The following is a 16,051-nucleotide window of genomic DNA, read 5'->3' as shown; positions in this document are numbered from 1 at the left end:
CCTCCGCCCTTAAAGAAAAGCAAGAGTCCATGGGAAAGGCAGCAAGAAAGGGCCGCTGGTAAGACCCAGAAGCCTTGGCAGGAGGAAACGGCTCGAAAAACCTCCGTCCCCCAACCCAAACAGGTCAGCCCCCGAAAACCGCCTAAGTCTCGGCTCCAACTAAACCCCGCCTCGACCCCGAAACCCACAGACAGTCCGGAGCCGGGAACAGAGAGGGAAAGGGGCGAACAGCACCTAACCAAACGGGGCGGCCTCGGGGCATCCGAGTGGGAAACCAATCTAGCATGTTGCAGCAACCTAACCTAGCTTGCAACACAGATGCTGCCTGTACTCTGAACAGTAATAACATCAGGAGAGTACTGGAGAACAAGCAGAGAAACTCTCGCAAGACTCTGGGTCAAGGTGTCAGTGACCCAACAGGCAGCATGACGGAGGTAAAAGTGGCGACTGTCACCCGGAGACAAGGGCACAGCAACCAACGATCCAGCACAAGACGGGTTGGAACCCGGAAGACACATTCAATGGTCCCCCGAGCCCAGACAGGGGTTTCCAGGGCCCATAGGGGTAACAACTACGTGAAGCCCGGGCAAGGTGTTGCTAACCGGTTAAGAAACCCAAACATAACAAGAGGGTAGAGGATAGCACTGAAAACCCCTGCGACGTGTACAATCACGGCGGCCTAGCAGAGGGCCGTCAAACACTACCAGTGGAATTATAGCCACACTAGGCAGACCCCCACTAGGCAGGAAAATAAAAACAAAAGAAAAACCCCGCAAAAGTACACCGTCTCCAGAGGCAACAGGAACCGGCCGCCGCTTAGGTGGCAGGCTGTGCAACACCTTGACGCCCTAACCAGCACAATACCAATCCCTAACCAGCACAATACCAATCCCTACCCAGGGCCAAACAAGGGCCCCAAGGGCGAGGCAAATGCCGAGCAGCAAGAACCTCCATGGGAACGGTACCCGAACGCCCCAGGGAAGATAACCCTGTTACGCAAGGGCAGTACTCACAAGGTGCTTAGGGAAGTCAGCCACTAAGCGCATGCAGCCCTGGCACTGATGAGGTACTCCTGGCCCCTGCACAACACAACACACGGCAGTGAACGCCACACAAGGCAAACACCGCCTAGGAAACTGAGGCCAGAGAAGTGTCTATCCCGGTTGACATTAGCGAACGAACTAAAGCTTGGCAGCTGGCGCGGTAGGTCCGGGGCTCCTCCCTCCCCCTCTCGGGGCGGGGAGGGCTGCGCGGACGATCGGCGCGGCAGTAAAGTGTGATGTTTGCTTGTTTGCTTGTTTCCTTGGGATTGTAGGGAGTTTCTACCTCTCTGTTCATTTTTTTTTAGTTTTTTACCATGTGCGGTTTGTTTTGTTATGCCTACCTTTCTGGGTGCCTAACCCCGGTCGATGGCAGATAAGGAAAACCTCAACCACAAAGGGGTTTTCCAGGGCCATTGCTCCCTGAAACCTCTCTGAAGGGGCCAGGTTCTGGCGCTGGTCTCTGGTAGATCTGAACTCCTGAGGTAATGTCCTGGTCTAATATAACATACATTAGCCCGATAAGCTCCAGGGAGCCGTAGGGCTCCCCACAGAAAAGGCTTTTGACAGTTCCACTTAAGAGGTTGTTCTGGAAACTGGAACATTTTGGAGGGGTGACAGGTAAGCTTCTAACATGGATGAAAAATGTTCTGACTGATAGAAAAATGTGGGCAGTAATCTGAGGAAATGTATTAGACTGGAGAAATGTCACAAGTGGAGTACCACAGGGTTCAGTTCTTGCACCAGTAATGTTCATTGTCTACATAAATGATCTGCCAGATGGAATTCAGAATTATATGAACATGTTTGCTGATGATGCTAAGATAATAGGAAGGAGAAGAAATTTAGATGATTGTAATCCCTTCAAGAAGACCTGGATAAAATAAGTATATGGAGCACTACTTGGCAAATGGAATTTAATGTTAATAAATGTCATGTCGTGGAATAGGAGAACATAGACCCCACACAACCTATATATTATGTGAGAAATCTTTAAAAGACTTCTGATAAAGAGAGATCCAGCAAATTCTCGGACACCTCCAACGATGCAAATCAATGAAATTTAAAAAAAAAAGCTAATGATGCTGGGATGTAAAGGGGTGACTCCTGTAATGTTGCAAAGCATTCAATTTTATTTTAGAAAAAAACCTTGAAAAAATTTGAAAAAAAGGTCAAAAGGTTTGCTCAGCATATGTCAAGCTACTCCATTTTCTCTGAAAATAATAAAAATTTTAGTATCATATTTATGTTTTTCGGTGGTGGAACGGATTAATTTTATTTCCATTATTTAAAATGGGAAAATTCATTTTGAAAGACGAGCGTTTCACATGACGAGCTCGGTGCTGGAACGGATTAAATTCGTTAATCGAGGAGCCTCTGTCTGTCTGTCTGTCTCTGTCACTGTGTGTGTAATTACCTAAGTGTAGTTACAGGATGAGAGCTACACTCGTGGCGTCTCGTCTTCCCAGCACTCTTTGTTATATAACACTTTGAAACTACTGACGGTCTTGGCCTCCACCACCACCTCACCTAACTTGTTTCAACTGTCTACCACTCTGCAAAAGTGAATTTTCTTATATTTCTTTGGCATCTGTGTTTAGCTAGTTTAAATCTATGACCTCTTGTTCTTGAAGTTTCAGGTCTCAGGAAATCTTCCCTATCAATTTTATCAATTCCTGTTGCTATTTTGTATATAGTGATCATATCACCTCTTTCTTCTATCTTCTAGTTTTGGCATATTTAATGCCTCTAACCTCTCCTTATAGCTCTTGCCCTTCAGTTCTGGGAGCCACTTAGTAGCATGTCTTTGCACCTTTTCCAGTTTGTTGATGTGCTTCCTAAGATATGGGCACCACACAACCGCTGCATATTCTAGCTTTGGCCTAACAAAAGTCGTGAACAATTTCTTTAGTATATCGCCATCCATGTATTTAAAAGCAATTCTGAATTCTTTAAAGATTTCTCACATAATATATATAGGTTGTGTGGGGTCTATGTTCTCCTATTCCACATTCCATAACATGGCATTTATTAACATTAAATTTCATTTGCCAAGTGGTGCTCCATATACTTATTTTGTCCAGGTCTTCTTGAAGGGCATGATAATCATCTAAGTTTCTTATCCTTCCTATTATCTTAGTATCATCAGCAAACATGTTCATATAATTCTGTATTCCATCTGGTAGATCATTTATGTAGACAAACATCACTGGTGCAAGAACTGAACCCTGTGGTACTCCACTTGTGACATTTCTCCTGTCCGATACATTGCCTCTGATTACTGCCCTCATTTTTCTATCAGTCAGAAAAGTTTTCATCCATGTTAGAAGCTTACCTGTCACCCCTCCAAAATGTTCCAGTTTCCAGAACAACCTCTTATGTGGAACTCTGTCAAAAGCCTTTTTTAGGTCCAGATAGATGCAGTCAACCCAACCATCTCTTTCCTGTAATATCTCTGTGGCTCGATCATAGAAACTGAGTAAATTCGATACACAGGATCTTCCAGATTGAAAACCATACTGTCTGTCTGATATTAAATAATTTCTCTCCAGGTGTTTAGCCCATTTAGTTTTGATTAGTTTTTCCAATACTTTCACTTTTACACTTGTCAATGATACAGGTCTTTAATTGAGGGGGGAGGGGGTCTTCCCTGCTGCCACTTTTGTAGATTGGAACTATGTTAGCCTTTTTCCACACGTCTACTACGATTCCTGTACACAGGGATGCCTGAAAGATCAGGTGAATTGGAATGCTGAGCTCAGATGCACATTCTCTCAGAACCCATGGTGAAACTCCATCTGGGCCAGCTGCTTTGTTCTTACTGAGCTCCTTTAGCATATTTTCCACTTCATCTCTAGACACCTCTATACGCTCTATGTTGTGCTCTGGGATTCTTATTGTGTCCGATTCTCTGAAGATTTCATTTTGTACAAACACACTTTGGAACTTTTCATTTAATGTTTCACACATTTCCTTTTCATTTTCCGTGAATCTGTTTCCCATTTTCAACCTCTGGATATTATCCTTTACCTGCAATTTGTTGTTTATGAATTTGTAGAATAGGCCCGGTAGTGTTTTACATTTATCCGCTATCCCCTTTTCAAAATTTCTTTCTGCCTCTCTCCTTACTGCCGTATAGTTGTTTCTCGCATCTTTGTATCGCTGGTATGTTTGAGGGTTTGGCCTCTTCCTATACTGATTCCATTTTTGTGTCTTTTGGTCTCTTGCCCTCTCACAATTTCTGTCGAACCAATCCTGTTTTCTGGCCCTGCACCTCTGTTTTGGTATGAATGTTTGTGTGCCTTCCTCGTATATTTTTAAAAATTTGGCATACATTTCATTACTTCCCTGCCTAGCAACAATTCTGTCCAATTACACTCATTAAAAAAATTTTGAAGTTCCCCATAGTGTCCTCTCCTTAAATTGAGTTTATCAACTGTTTCAATGTCCCCATTTTCTTCTAGATGATATCTTAAAGCATAATCAGTGTGTGTGTGTGTGTGTATGTAAAATTACCTAAGTGCCTAAGTGTAGTTACAGGATGAGAGCAATGCTTGTGGTGTCCCGTCTTCCCAGCACTCTTTATCATATAACACTTTGAAACTACTAACATTTTGTCCTCCACCACCACCTCACCTAACTTGTTCCAACCGTCTACCACTCTGTTTACAAAAGCGAATTTTCTTATATTTCTCCAGGAACTTTGTTTCATTAGTTTAAATATATGACCTCGTGTTCTTGAAGTTCCAGGTCTCAGGAATTCTTCCCTATCAATTTTATTGATTCCTGTTACTATTTTGTACGTAGTGATCATATCGCCTCTTTTTCTTCTATCTTCTAGTTTTTGCATATTTAATGCCTCTAATCTCTCCTCATAGTTCTTATCATTCAGTTCTGGGAGCCACTTCGTGACATGTCTTTGCACCTTTTCCAGTTTGTTGATGTGGTCTTAAGATATGGGCACCATACAACCGCTGCATATTCCAGCTTTGGTCTAACAAAAGTCGTGAACAATTTCTTTAGAGGTCATTTCGACCACGCCCAAGTGCACCAGCTTCAAGATGACCTGATGGAGCGAAGGGGAAGAAGCCTGCCCCGTCAGCCCTGAACCCCCCCTGAAGGAGGAGGAGCCACCCAGCGCCACCACAAGCCGGAAGATACGACCCGAAACGCCCACAAATTGTGGGACCATGCGTGGTCATACAGCACTAGCCTTCCCCCCCAATGCCCCATCACCGTGGGCAACCCACGAAATGGCCGACGCCTTTTACGAGAAACCAGCCGACAAGCAAAGTGAGCATTGCGCCGACCAGACAACGTCGGCTCAGAAACTGGCACCAAGGGCCCACCTCGACCAGAAGAACCCTGAGCCCTGGTACGACGCTTCTGAGAGGCCCGAGAATGGCAACCCCAGAGAACCAACAATTCTGAAAGAGGATGGCAACTTGACGAGGCCACCTGCAGAAACTGTGTCACAGCACTGTCCGTAAACAACAACGGACAAAAAGGCGAAGAAAACCTAAGAGCCAGGGCCCAAGCGGATTCCAAGGAGAGAGTAAGGATGGCCTGGCGACACGCAAGGCGAGAGGCAAGAAACAGAGACACAGTCTTCCAGAGTATTGGCACAAACAGCTTCAACAGCCAACACCCTGGCCGCCGAGGGTGGCCAAGGTGTCCAGCGCCCCAGACAAAGGCCCGGCACTCAACGCCTCCACATCCCCCCCTAGCCAGTCCAAGGACAACTCGAGAAGGGAAAAGAAGTGTAAGACAAAGGCCAAATGCCAGCCGGCGTGAAAATTCTCAGCAGCCAAAGCAGCCGAAAGGGTGGGAACCTACGAGTGCAGCTGCTGAAGGCCAACAACTGGAGGAAGCACAGGGGTGAAAAGACACGCATTGAGGCACTCAAAATCTCTCCCAGGTAAACGTGCAGAACTCCAGCCATTAAAGCGTGCGGGTCCAACATAACCCGTGCCACGCTTCCTGAGAAGAAAGGGCAGGCTGCCGGCCAGGAAGATTCCGGAACCTTATAAAGCACCCAATACGGGGAAGAAGAGCCGAACTCAAATGAGGTCGGATCCATCACAGAGACATAATCTGGGTCTTGCAGGAGGTAAGCTGCAAGAGCCTTCCGAACCTCCTTAGGCAGGATGCAAGAGGCAGAAAACCTCCAGAAAGAGGGCACCGAGGAACCCAAGGGAACACAGAACCAAACCTGCGGAGGAGCCGACCCCCAACTCATACTTGTACAGGGAAGGGGGGGATAAGAAAACCCTTCCCCTGCAACAACAAACCCTGTGACGAGGGCACCAAAACCCAAGCGGGATCAAAGGGGGGTCCAAGCTCCCCTAGGGCAACTCCTCCCCAGCCCCGGGAGCAGAGCCATCCTCCATGCCCTCCACTCCCAAAGAAAAGGCCGAGTCCAGGAAAAAGGCCGCAAAGAAGGGGGGGTCTGCTGGTAGGTCCCAGAAGCCTCAGCAGGAGGAGCAGGCTTGAATGCCTCTGTCTGAGACTCGAATGGGGCAGCCCCTGAAGCTGTCCAAGTCTCATCACAAACTAAACCCCGCCCCAACTCTGAGACTCTCAGATGTCTGGGAGCCAGCAGCAGGGCGAACCCCACCCACCGGGTAAGAACCTGAGGGCATGGACTGAACCAAGGTTGAACTGACCAACACCCCCCAGGTTCAGGTCTCAAACCAAAACAGGCCAGCCCTGGGGCATCCGAACGGGCAACCAACATGGCGTATTGCAATAACCAAAACCTACAATGCAACGAGTACGCCGCCTGACCACTAAGAACTTCCGAAGAATGGGTAAATTGGAGCACGAGCGGGGAGCACGCCTCGCATGACTCTGGGTCGAAGGTGTCACCGACCCAACAGGCAACATGATGGAGGTAAAACAGGCGATTGTCACCCTGAGACAAGGGCAATGAACAACCCTTAAACTTGCACAAGGTTTGATGGGACTTGGATGACACATCCATTCGTCAGCCAAGCCCTGACGGGGTTTTCCAGGGCCCGCAGGAGGTTTTGTCTGTGGGAGTTTTTTTTGCAGTTTTTACAGTTGAGCCCAAAGGAACAACAACAAAGAGGGAACCGAGCTAAAAACTGAACCCTTGTGAAGTGTACAAGCACGGCAGCCTAGAGGAGGGCCACCAACAATATCCTAAGTAGACTAAATAGTCAAACCAGGCAGACCACCTCCAAGCAAGAAACAAAAAGAAAAGAAAAACCCCGCAAATACACAACGACAACAGGAGAAACAGTTAACATGGCCGCCGCTAGGTATGCATGCTGAGCAGCACCTTGCACCCCAACCAGCAACAACACTTCCTACCCAGAGCCAAACAAAGGCCACGAAACCCCAGCTGGCCCCAAGGACAGGGTAAATGCCAAGCAGCAATAACCCAAACAGAAGTGAAGGCCCGAAGGCCCTAGGGAAGGCAACCCTAGAACCTGAGGGTAGTACTTACAGGATGCTTAGGGGAAGGCAGTCCTAAGTTCATGCAGTGCCAGTACACTATGTTACTCCTGGCCACAGCACCACAAACAGCAGGAAAACAACACAAGGGCACAAAACCTGGCAGGAAACACAGGCCAGAGTTGACAACTGCCCCAGAGTGCTTCAGTCTACAAACTGAGGTGTGAGTAGCCGGTGCGAGGGTCCGGGCTTCCCTCTCTCCCTCCCAGGGAGGGGAGGGGAGGGTTTTGCAGACAAGCAGCACGGCGGCAGTGAATGCTTGTTTGCTCGTTTCCTTTTGGGGAGTTTTGTTTCTCTGTTCAGTCTTGAGTTTTTTGCAATTTGCTACAATGTGGGGTTTGTTTTGAGATGCCTACCTTTCTGGGTGCCTAACCCCAGTCGATGGCAGATGCAATACCCCCAAATACAAGGGGGTTTTCCTAGGGCCATTCCTCCCTGCACTTCTCTGAGGGGGCTATGTTCTGGCTAGTGGTCCCCAGTAAGAAGAACTCCATTGACTGAGGCCCCAGACTAATATAGCATATATCAGTCCGATAGCTCCAGGGAGCCGAAGGAGCTCCCCACAGAAAAGTATGTGCATGAGTGGTAAACATGTTATGCATGTATTTTCTGTACACCACTAATTTTACTTTTGGTGATCTCAGCTTTCTACTAACCTGGACACACAAGATGTATAAGATGATTATTTCCCCTGGCTAACCAATCCTCAACAAGATCACCAATAGCTGAAGAACTTTCCTCTCTTGTTGGGAAGTGTAAGATGTCACGATGGCAGAAGGTTGTATCAATATGTAAAGAATCTACAGTTTTAACAGTTCCATCAGCGTTATGAAGAGCCAGGATCTGTTCAACATCGCCAACGCTAGTGCGAAAGTCCCCCGTGTATAGAACAGTCCCTCCTCTGCCTTCAAAAAGGAACCTGAAAAAATTATAATTACACAGCTATTCCTTGTATAGTTGCTTTATCACGAAACTGATTTCAGAGAAAAATATAAGTTTTTAGTTTGCTGCTGTAGCACTGAGCAACCATCATTTCAATTACACTCAATACTTTCTAAGACAATCTCCCAAAACCATTACATTTAATACTGACTTTGCCTCTACATATATTGTGTGTGTGCAGGGAAGGGGGGGTGCAATATATCAGATGTGGTAAATGTCCATCATATGATAGGTTAAAATTAAATTTTAACTTTATAAAATTCACCCCATAGAGCATGAAGAAAAATTAGTGCATGAATGGTAACTCCTTTAACAGGGCTGATTGTGCATTTAATTATTTTAGTTGATGAGCAGAACACTAGAAATGCCTGGCACCTTCGGAAAGACATTGGGATTTTTTGTTAATCAAAAGTTTCATTTCCATTTTGAATTTTACATGAAAAATATTTCATATTTGGTGATGAAAAAATAAACAAAAATTGGATACCTGTATCAGATTTACACACAAATCTAGATATTTTCTAGATTTTGGAGGGCCTCTGTATTAACTTGTTTGAAAAACCTAATGAATGAATGGAATGATATATTTTTCTATAAAATAACACAGTAATCTTATCTGAATATGCATATCCTACCATGATATAGTACTCACAATATTTAGGCAGCCAACTATATGGTAACGGGGAAGTATTCGGCAACCCCAGTTCCGGGTGAACATGGTTACATCAACCATTTCTAGAAGAATTTCACCAGTAAAATGCACTATATTATGGGCACTATACATAATACAGTGCACTATATTATGGGCACTATACATAATACAGTGCACTGTATTATAGGCACTATACATAATACAGTGCACCGTATTATGTTCTCTACTATATCCACCATCCTTTCTTTACTATTGCACAACATTCCTATAATAACAAACTTAGTATTCATCGATCCTTAATACAAATGGCAAAACAATGGTGTGGTTTATATTCAGGGAACCCAAAGTGTTAAGATGTGATATTAATGTGCAGTGTAAACTGTCCAGCATGTTTTGTCAACATATTTTGAGGAGTTTTCAATTGATTTTGAAACATTCACGTTTCGTAGCCAATAACCTGTTCCTACGTTCCCATTACCTCGTCAGCTGTGTCATTTATTTACCATAATGTAGGTGTTTACATTTGAGTCAATCTACAAATTTTAAAATCATAGTGTCTGATAACAAAAATCCAGCGTTGAATGTAATGAAATGCCATTTTCTGGGTGAACCTCAAGAGGCTCCTGGTTGATATCTGGTTGATGGGGTTCCTGGGAGTTCTTCTACTCCCCAAGCCCGGCCTGAGGCCAAGCTTGACTTGTGAGAGCTTGGTCCACTAAGCTGTTGGTTGGAGCGGCCCGCAGGCTCACATACCCACCACAGCCCAGTTAGTCCGGCACTCCTTGGAGGAAACAACCAATGGTGGTTGATTGAAGGAGCAATGGCCCTGGAAAATCCCCCGTGGTTGGGGTTTTTCCTTATCTGCCATCGACTGGGGTTAGGTACCCAGAAAGGTAGGCATAACAAAACAAACCCCACTTGGTAAGACACTAACAAAAACCGAACAGAGAGGTAGAACTCCCTACAATCCCAAGGAAACAAGCAAACAAGCAAACGTGACACACTACTCAAGTGCCACTTGTCCGCGCAGCCCTCCCCTCCCCCTCCCCGAGAAGGGAAAAGGGGGCCGCGGACCTCACCGCACCGGCTGCATAGCACTCCAGTTCAGCAGCTAAGCTTCAACAACCTCAAAAAAAAGTTGACCGATGGGAGGGAGGGTTGCCAGGGAGCCTTCGGGGCTCACCCAGAAAATGATATTTCATTACATTCAACACTGGTTTTCTGAGGGGAGCCCCTACGGCTCCCTGGAGCTACATACCCAAAGACAAGAAAAGAAAGGGCTGACCCGGGAGGCGGCCGCCACAAACTGTAACGCCAAGTCAAGACAACAGGCTGCAACCTGCGACCCAAAGCAACACAAGAACGCCCAGGAGCAGGCATACTCACAAAATAAAGGGCGGCCAGGAACCTGTGCGACCTCCAAATTCCCATGCCCGAAATGAGCCCAAGACATGTTACCAAACACAGCAGCGAAAGCTGCAAATGTCTGAACGGCATGGGCGTGAGGATAGACCGCAGGCTACACTGAATAACCCTGCGGACAACCTGGGAGACCCTAGCTATGGAACAGGCAACGAGGGAAACTGGATCAACCAAAAGCGCATCCCCAGCCACAGCACACTGGTAACGGCGAAGAGCTGCAACCGAACACAACACCTGATGCACCCCCGGCCGAACCAACCAAGCATAAAAAATCCAAGGACCCCTCCGGAAAGCAGCTGTCACATCCATCGCCGGAAAAGATGGAGAAGGCTGCAAACGTACAAACCTACCACCAGGACCAAAAAAGCAGAAACCTGTGCGCCGGAGGAGAGCAGGAAGCTTCCCAACCCGACCCCCAGAGGTCAATGCCAACAAAATCAGGGCCTTGGAAAAACCATCTTGAACAGGGAGGCCATCACAAACCGAGGAGAGGAAAGATAAGAGAGCATCCTGACCAAGGACCAGGATGGCTCAGGCGGCGCATGAGCAGGCCGGAGGGGAAACAAAGCACGAGAAAGCGTACGGAACGGAGCAGATGTGATGTCCACTCCGAACGCAAGCTGGAGCGGCTCAGCCAGCGCCGCACGATACCACGCGACAGTAAGAAGCATCAAATAACGGTCCTGAAAAACCAAGAAAAGACAAGACAACCCGATGTGTCAGAGAAGACAACCTATGAAAAGCAAGAAAATGGCAAAAAGAAATGCCAGGAAACTTCATACTGTCGCCGAGACGAAGCTCGCAGGTGGAACACCATCAACGAAGCCATCTGATCACCCTAGAGATGGTGATACACCCGCGTCAAAAAACCAGATGCGAAGAGCCAAGGAGAAGGCCAAACTAGCCACATACTGGACCAGTCCGACCTGCCAAAAAAGCGGAGCCTCAGGAAACGCCCCGGGTTCAGACGCTGATCAAGCAACATCTGAAAACAAAGCTGGGCCGGCCACCAAGGGGAGGACCCTGGAGAGGAACCCTGGAGAGGAACGTGCCAAGAAGTGACCCAGAAGTCCAGGGACACCTTCCAGGCACCCGGCCCCAACAGAAGCCGGACCGGAGACAACGGTTATCTACAGAAGGCAAAGAAACCAGGGCGCAGACTGAACAAGTCCAGAAGAACCGCAGATCTGTGGTTCTAAGTCCCATGTCGGCATTGGAACAGGCAGGAACCCCAGAAGGATGGGGTGGATCAACCATGTCCAAACGCACACACACCGTGCTGTCAAGATGACATGACGAAGCGCAGGGGAAGAACAAGCAAACGGCCAGCCCCGAACATCCCAAAGGGGGAGGAGCCACCGAAACTATATGAACATGTTTGCTGATGATGCTAAGATAATAGGGAAGATAAGAAACCTAGATGATTGTCATGCCTTTCAAGAAGACCTGAACAAAATTAGTATATGGAGCACCACTTGGCAAATGGAATTTAATGTGAATAAATGCCATGTTATGGAATGTGGAAAAGGAGAACATAGACCCCACATAACCTATAAATTATGTGAGAAATCTTTAAATACTTCTGATAAAGAAAAAGAACTAGGGGTGATTCTAGATAGAAAACCATCACCTGAGGACCACATAAAGAATGTTGTGCGAGGAGCCTATGCTACGCTTTCTAACTTCAGAATTGCTTTTAAATACATGGATCGAGAAATACTAAAGAAATTGTTCACGACTTTTGTTAGACCAAAGCTGGAATATGCAGCACCATATCTGGAATATGGTGCCCATATCTTAAGAAGCACATCAACAAACTGGAAAAGGTGCAAAGACATGCTACTAAGTGGCTCCCAGAGCTGAAGGGCAAGAGCTACGAGGAGAGGTTAGAGGCATTAAATATGCCAAAACTAGAAGGCGAGAAAATGAGGTGATATGATCACTACCTTGAGGTTACCTTGAGGTGCTTCCGGGGCTTAGCGTCCCTGCGGCCCGGTCGTCGACCAGGCCTCCTGGTTGCCGGACTGATCAACCAGGCTGTTGGACGCGGCTGCTCGCAGCCTGACGTACGAGTCACAGCCTGGTTGATCAAGTATCCTTTGGTACTACGTACAAATAGTAACAGGAATTGATAAAATTGATAGGGAAGATTTCCTGAGACCTGGAACTTCAAGAACAAGAGGTCATAGATTTAAACTAACTAAACAAACATGCCGAAGAAACATAATAAAATTCACTTTCGCAAATATTGTAGAGTGGTAGATGGTAGGAGCAAGTAAGGTGAGGTGATGGTGGAGGCCAGTAGTTTCAAAGCGTTATATGACAAAGGTGCTGGGTAGATGGGACACCATGAGCGTAGCTCTCATCCTGTAACTACACTTAGGTAATTACACAAGGTAACAAAGCCCCCTGAACCGACAAACAGGGCCCAAGAGGAAGAAACTTCCGGAACGAAACCAAAAAACCCAAAAGAACCCGGAATCAAACCCGGGAGAACCCAAACTACCACATTTGCCGGCAGAAATACACCACATAAAGGGCAAAGCACAGCACCCAGACAGAACCCCCAGGGAAGCTGCCAAAACAGACCAAAAGCCGAGGGACAAGTGTGGGAGCAAGCATAAACAGACAGGGACACAGCCCAAACAGACAGAAAATGCAAAAACCTGTGTACAAACCAACACCCAAGCATTCCCAAAGGAACAGAAGACAGGCTGAACACCTCAGAAAAGCAAAGAAATGGCAACAGGATAAAACCCCTAAAGGTGGTGACAAACTCGCCCAAAACACGAGCTCGCACACCTAGACACAGGTAAACAAACCGCAGTGCCGCCGATGGCCAAGCGGGGCAACTCACAGAAAGAAAATGACCACCAGAACAAGGAGCCGTGACCGACACAATAGATCCAAAAACACGCCAGCAAAATGAGGGAAGTAAGCAGACGAGAGGGACGAAAAAAAAACGCCCAGAAGCAGAAAACCCAGGCAGGGGCAAACAGCCCCAGAACTGCTAGCGGGCATCCCCCACAGCTTTGGGAGCCCGCAACAGAAGGCTCCGGGGCAAAGCCGTCTTCCATGCCCTCTGCCCTTAAAAAAAAAGTCCAGAGGAAAGGCAGCAAAAAAAGGGCCGCTGGTAAGACCCAGACGCCTCAGCAGGAGGATCAGGCTCGAAAACCTCTGTCCCCAACCTGAATGGGGTAGCCCCCGAAGCCGCCCTAGTCTCGGCCCCAACTGAACCCCGTCCCGACCCCGAAACCCGCAGATGGTCAGGGGCTGGGAACAGGGAAGGGAAAGGGGTGAACACCACCTAATCAAAACAGGGCAGCCCCATGGCATCCAGGTGGGAAATCAATCTAGCTCGTTGCAGCAACCAAGCTTGCATCGCGGATACCGCCTTTACTCTGAACAGGTGTTGCTAACCGGTTAACACCCAAACTTAACAAGGGATAGATGCTAACACTGAAAACCCCTGCGACGTGTACAATCACGGAGACCTAGCAGAGGGCCACCAAACACTACCAGTGGAACTATAGCCACACTAGGCAGACCCCTACATGGCAAATGAAAATAAAAACAAAAGAAAAACCCCGCAAAAGTACACCGTTCCCAGAGGCAAAAGGAACCAGTCGACGCGTAGGCAGCAGATCACGCAACACCTTGATGCCCTAACCAGCACAATACCAGTCCCTACCCAAGGCCAGACAAGGGCTGCAAACCCCAGCTGGCCCCAAGGGCGAGGCAAATGCTAAGCAGCAAGAACCTCTACAGGAATGGTTCCCGAACGCCCCAGGGAAGATAACCCTGACACGCAGGGGCAGTACTCACTGGGCGCTTAGGGAAGGAAGCCCCTAAGCGCATGCAGCCCCGGTACTGATGAGGAACACCTGGCCACCGCACAACACAAAACACAGCAGTGAGTGCCACGAAGACAAACACCACCTAGGAAACTGAGGCCAGAGAAGCATCTATCCTGGTTGACATTAGCTTACGAACTGGAGAGCAACGTAACGTGGTTGCGTAACGAGCAACGTAATGTGGTTGCTCATTCAGTACTAACCTAGCCAGCAGCCCTAGGGCATTCTTGGAATATTTTCCAAGATGGCTGCCTCTCACTGGAGGTCCTAAGAGTTCATTTCATACACAACCAACCTCATACACATTTAGAATTGGTACCGAAAAATAAAAAATTGTTTTCTCGGTTGGCGCAGTTTCCCGCCGACCGAGAATACTCGGCTGGCGCAGTTAAGTGGTTAAAGCAATGTAATCAATTAAGTGTTGTACGGAAGACTCGTCTCAGTGACAAGTCTGTCAGTTGTTGTTGTTCAGTCATCAATCACCCCACGCTGGCCACGGATCTCGCATCTGGCACCAACGTGGGGCCGTGCAATGTTGCAACTATAATCACCCCTCATTGATCCCAGATTCACATCTGGCATCAACGTAGGCCGTTGTCTTTCATTGTATGTTATTGCTACTTTCTGCAGTCTCGTCAAGCTGCCATTTCGTCTGCCCACTATTGTTAAGAGTAGACAGAGTCAGCGATACCGCGAGCGGTCCGAACCGGAAGCAATTGTTCCGGGTAGTTTAGCCTTGTCAAGCACCACGTCAGACATTAACATAACATCAGATTGTTCTTGCCATGTACTGTTAGCATTAAGTTTTATGAAGAAACTAATTGTTAAATACAAGTGTCTTTGCGTTCACACCTTCAGACCCCTTGTATCCAGTATTGACTTTCCCATTATTTCTGTTATTAACGAGATCTTTTTTATGTTGCCTGGATTACTTGGATTTGAACTGCGTTCATGGCCACACACATCAAATACTATTTGGTGTGAGGACCATTTGAGCTACTCTGATGACCTCCCTCTGAGGCCCCTAGAAGCTCCGCGACCTAGTGGATAAGGAGTGCCAAGGATTTGGACTCCTGCAGCTGCTCTATGCATCCCTGGTCAGTCATTAAAGTATAATCTGCCCTCAGCATTTGTTTGGTGCTAGTTCAGTCCTTTCCTGACTGAGGTTTCTTGTAACCTATTCACCCCTAAAAAGGGATAATCTCACACTTATAATGTTGGGACAGAGTTCACAGAGTGGTGAAAAACTCTCATTCTATCACAGATTCCAATTAATAATTCCTTCATAAGACAAGTTGGATCACACAAGTGGACCATATTAACCAAACACCAGCCAGAGTGGTCCACACAAGTGAACGTCTGAGTTTCCATGATTTTCGTTCACTGATTTTTTTATAAATTAATTTAAAGGCTGAAGCGTGATTAGCGAGCTACAAGTGTTAAAATCTCCTTATAGATATTTTCTGTGATGAAACAAGACGAGTGAGGGTGGACAGATAAGGGAATATTGTACTGTAAACCTTACTTAGTTTTCCTTTGTCTGTGTCGTCACAGTTCAGTGACCCATGATTTTGAAAGTTTCAGATTAATAAATCATTTCTAAAACCAGTGTTCTAATATCTTTTTATTATCCTAATTAAACTAAACTAAATAAAATCGAA

The 16,051-nt window shown here is 46.8% G+C and overlaps 1 protein-coding gene across 4 annotated transcripts in view; it reads right to left on the bottom strand.

The window, feature by feature from the left end:
* The window catches only part of LOC123761792 (protein artemis), a 134,778-nt gene that overhangs the window by 89,666 nt on the left and 29,061 nt on the right, over nucleotides 1-16,051 (bottom strand). For all 4 annotated transcript variants that reach the window (XM_045748000.2, XM_045748004.2, XM_045748002.2 and 1 more), the window contains exon 3: nucleotides 8,177-8,439. In XM_045748000.2, the coding sequence (XP_045603956.1) occupies nucleotides 8,177-8,439 (263 nt within the window). The remainder of the gene's footprint in view (nucleotides 1-8,176; nucleotides 8,440-16,051) is intronic.

Source organism: Procambarus clarkii, chromosome 24 (assembly GCF_040958095.1).
Source record: "Procambarus clarkii isolate CNS0578487 chromosome 24, FALCON_Pclarkii_2.0, whole genome shotgun sequence".
Taxonomy (NCBI): Eukaryota; Metazoa; Arthropoda; class Malacostraca; order Decapoda; family Cambaridae; genus Procambarus; species Procambarus clarkii.
This window is presented reverse-complemented; position numbering and strand designations above follow the sequence as displayed.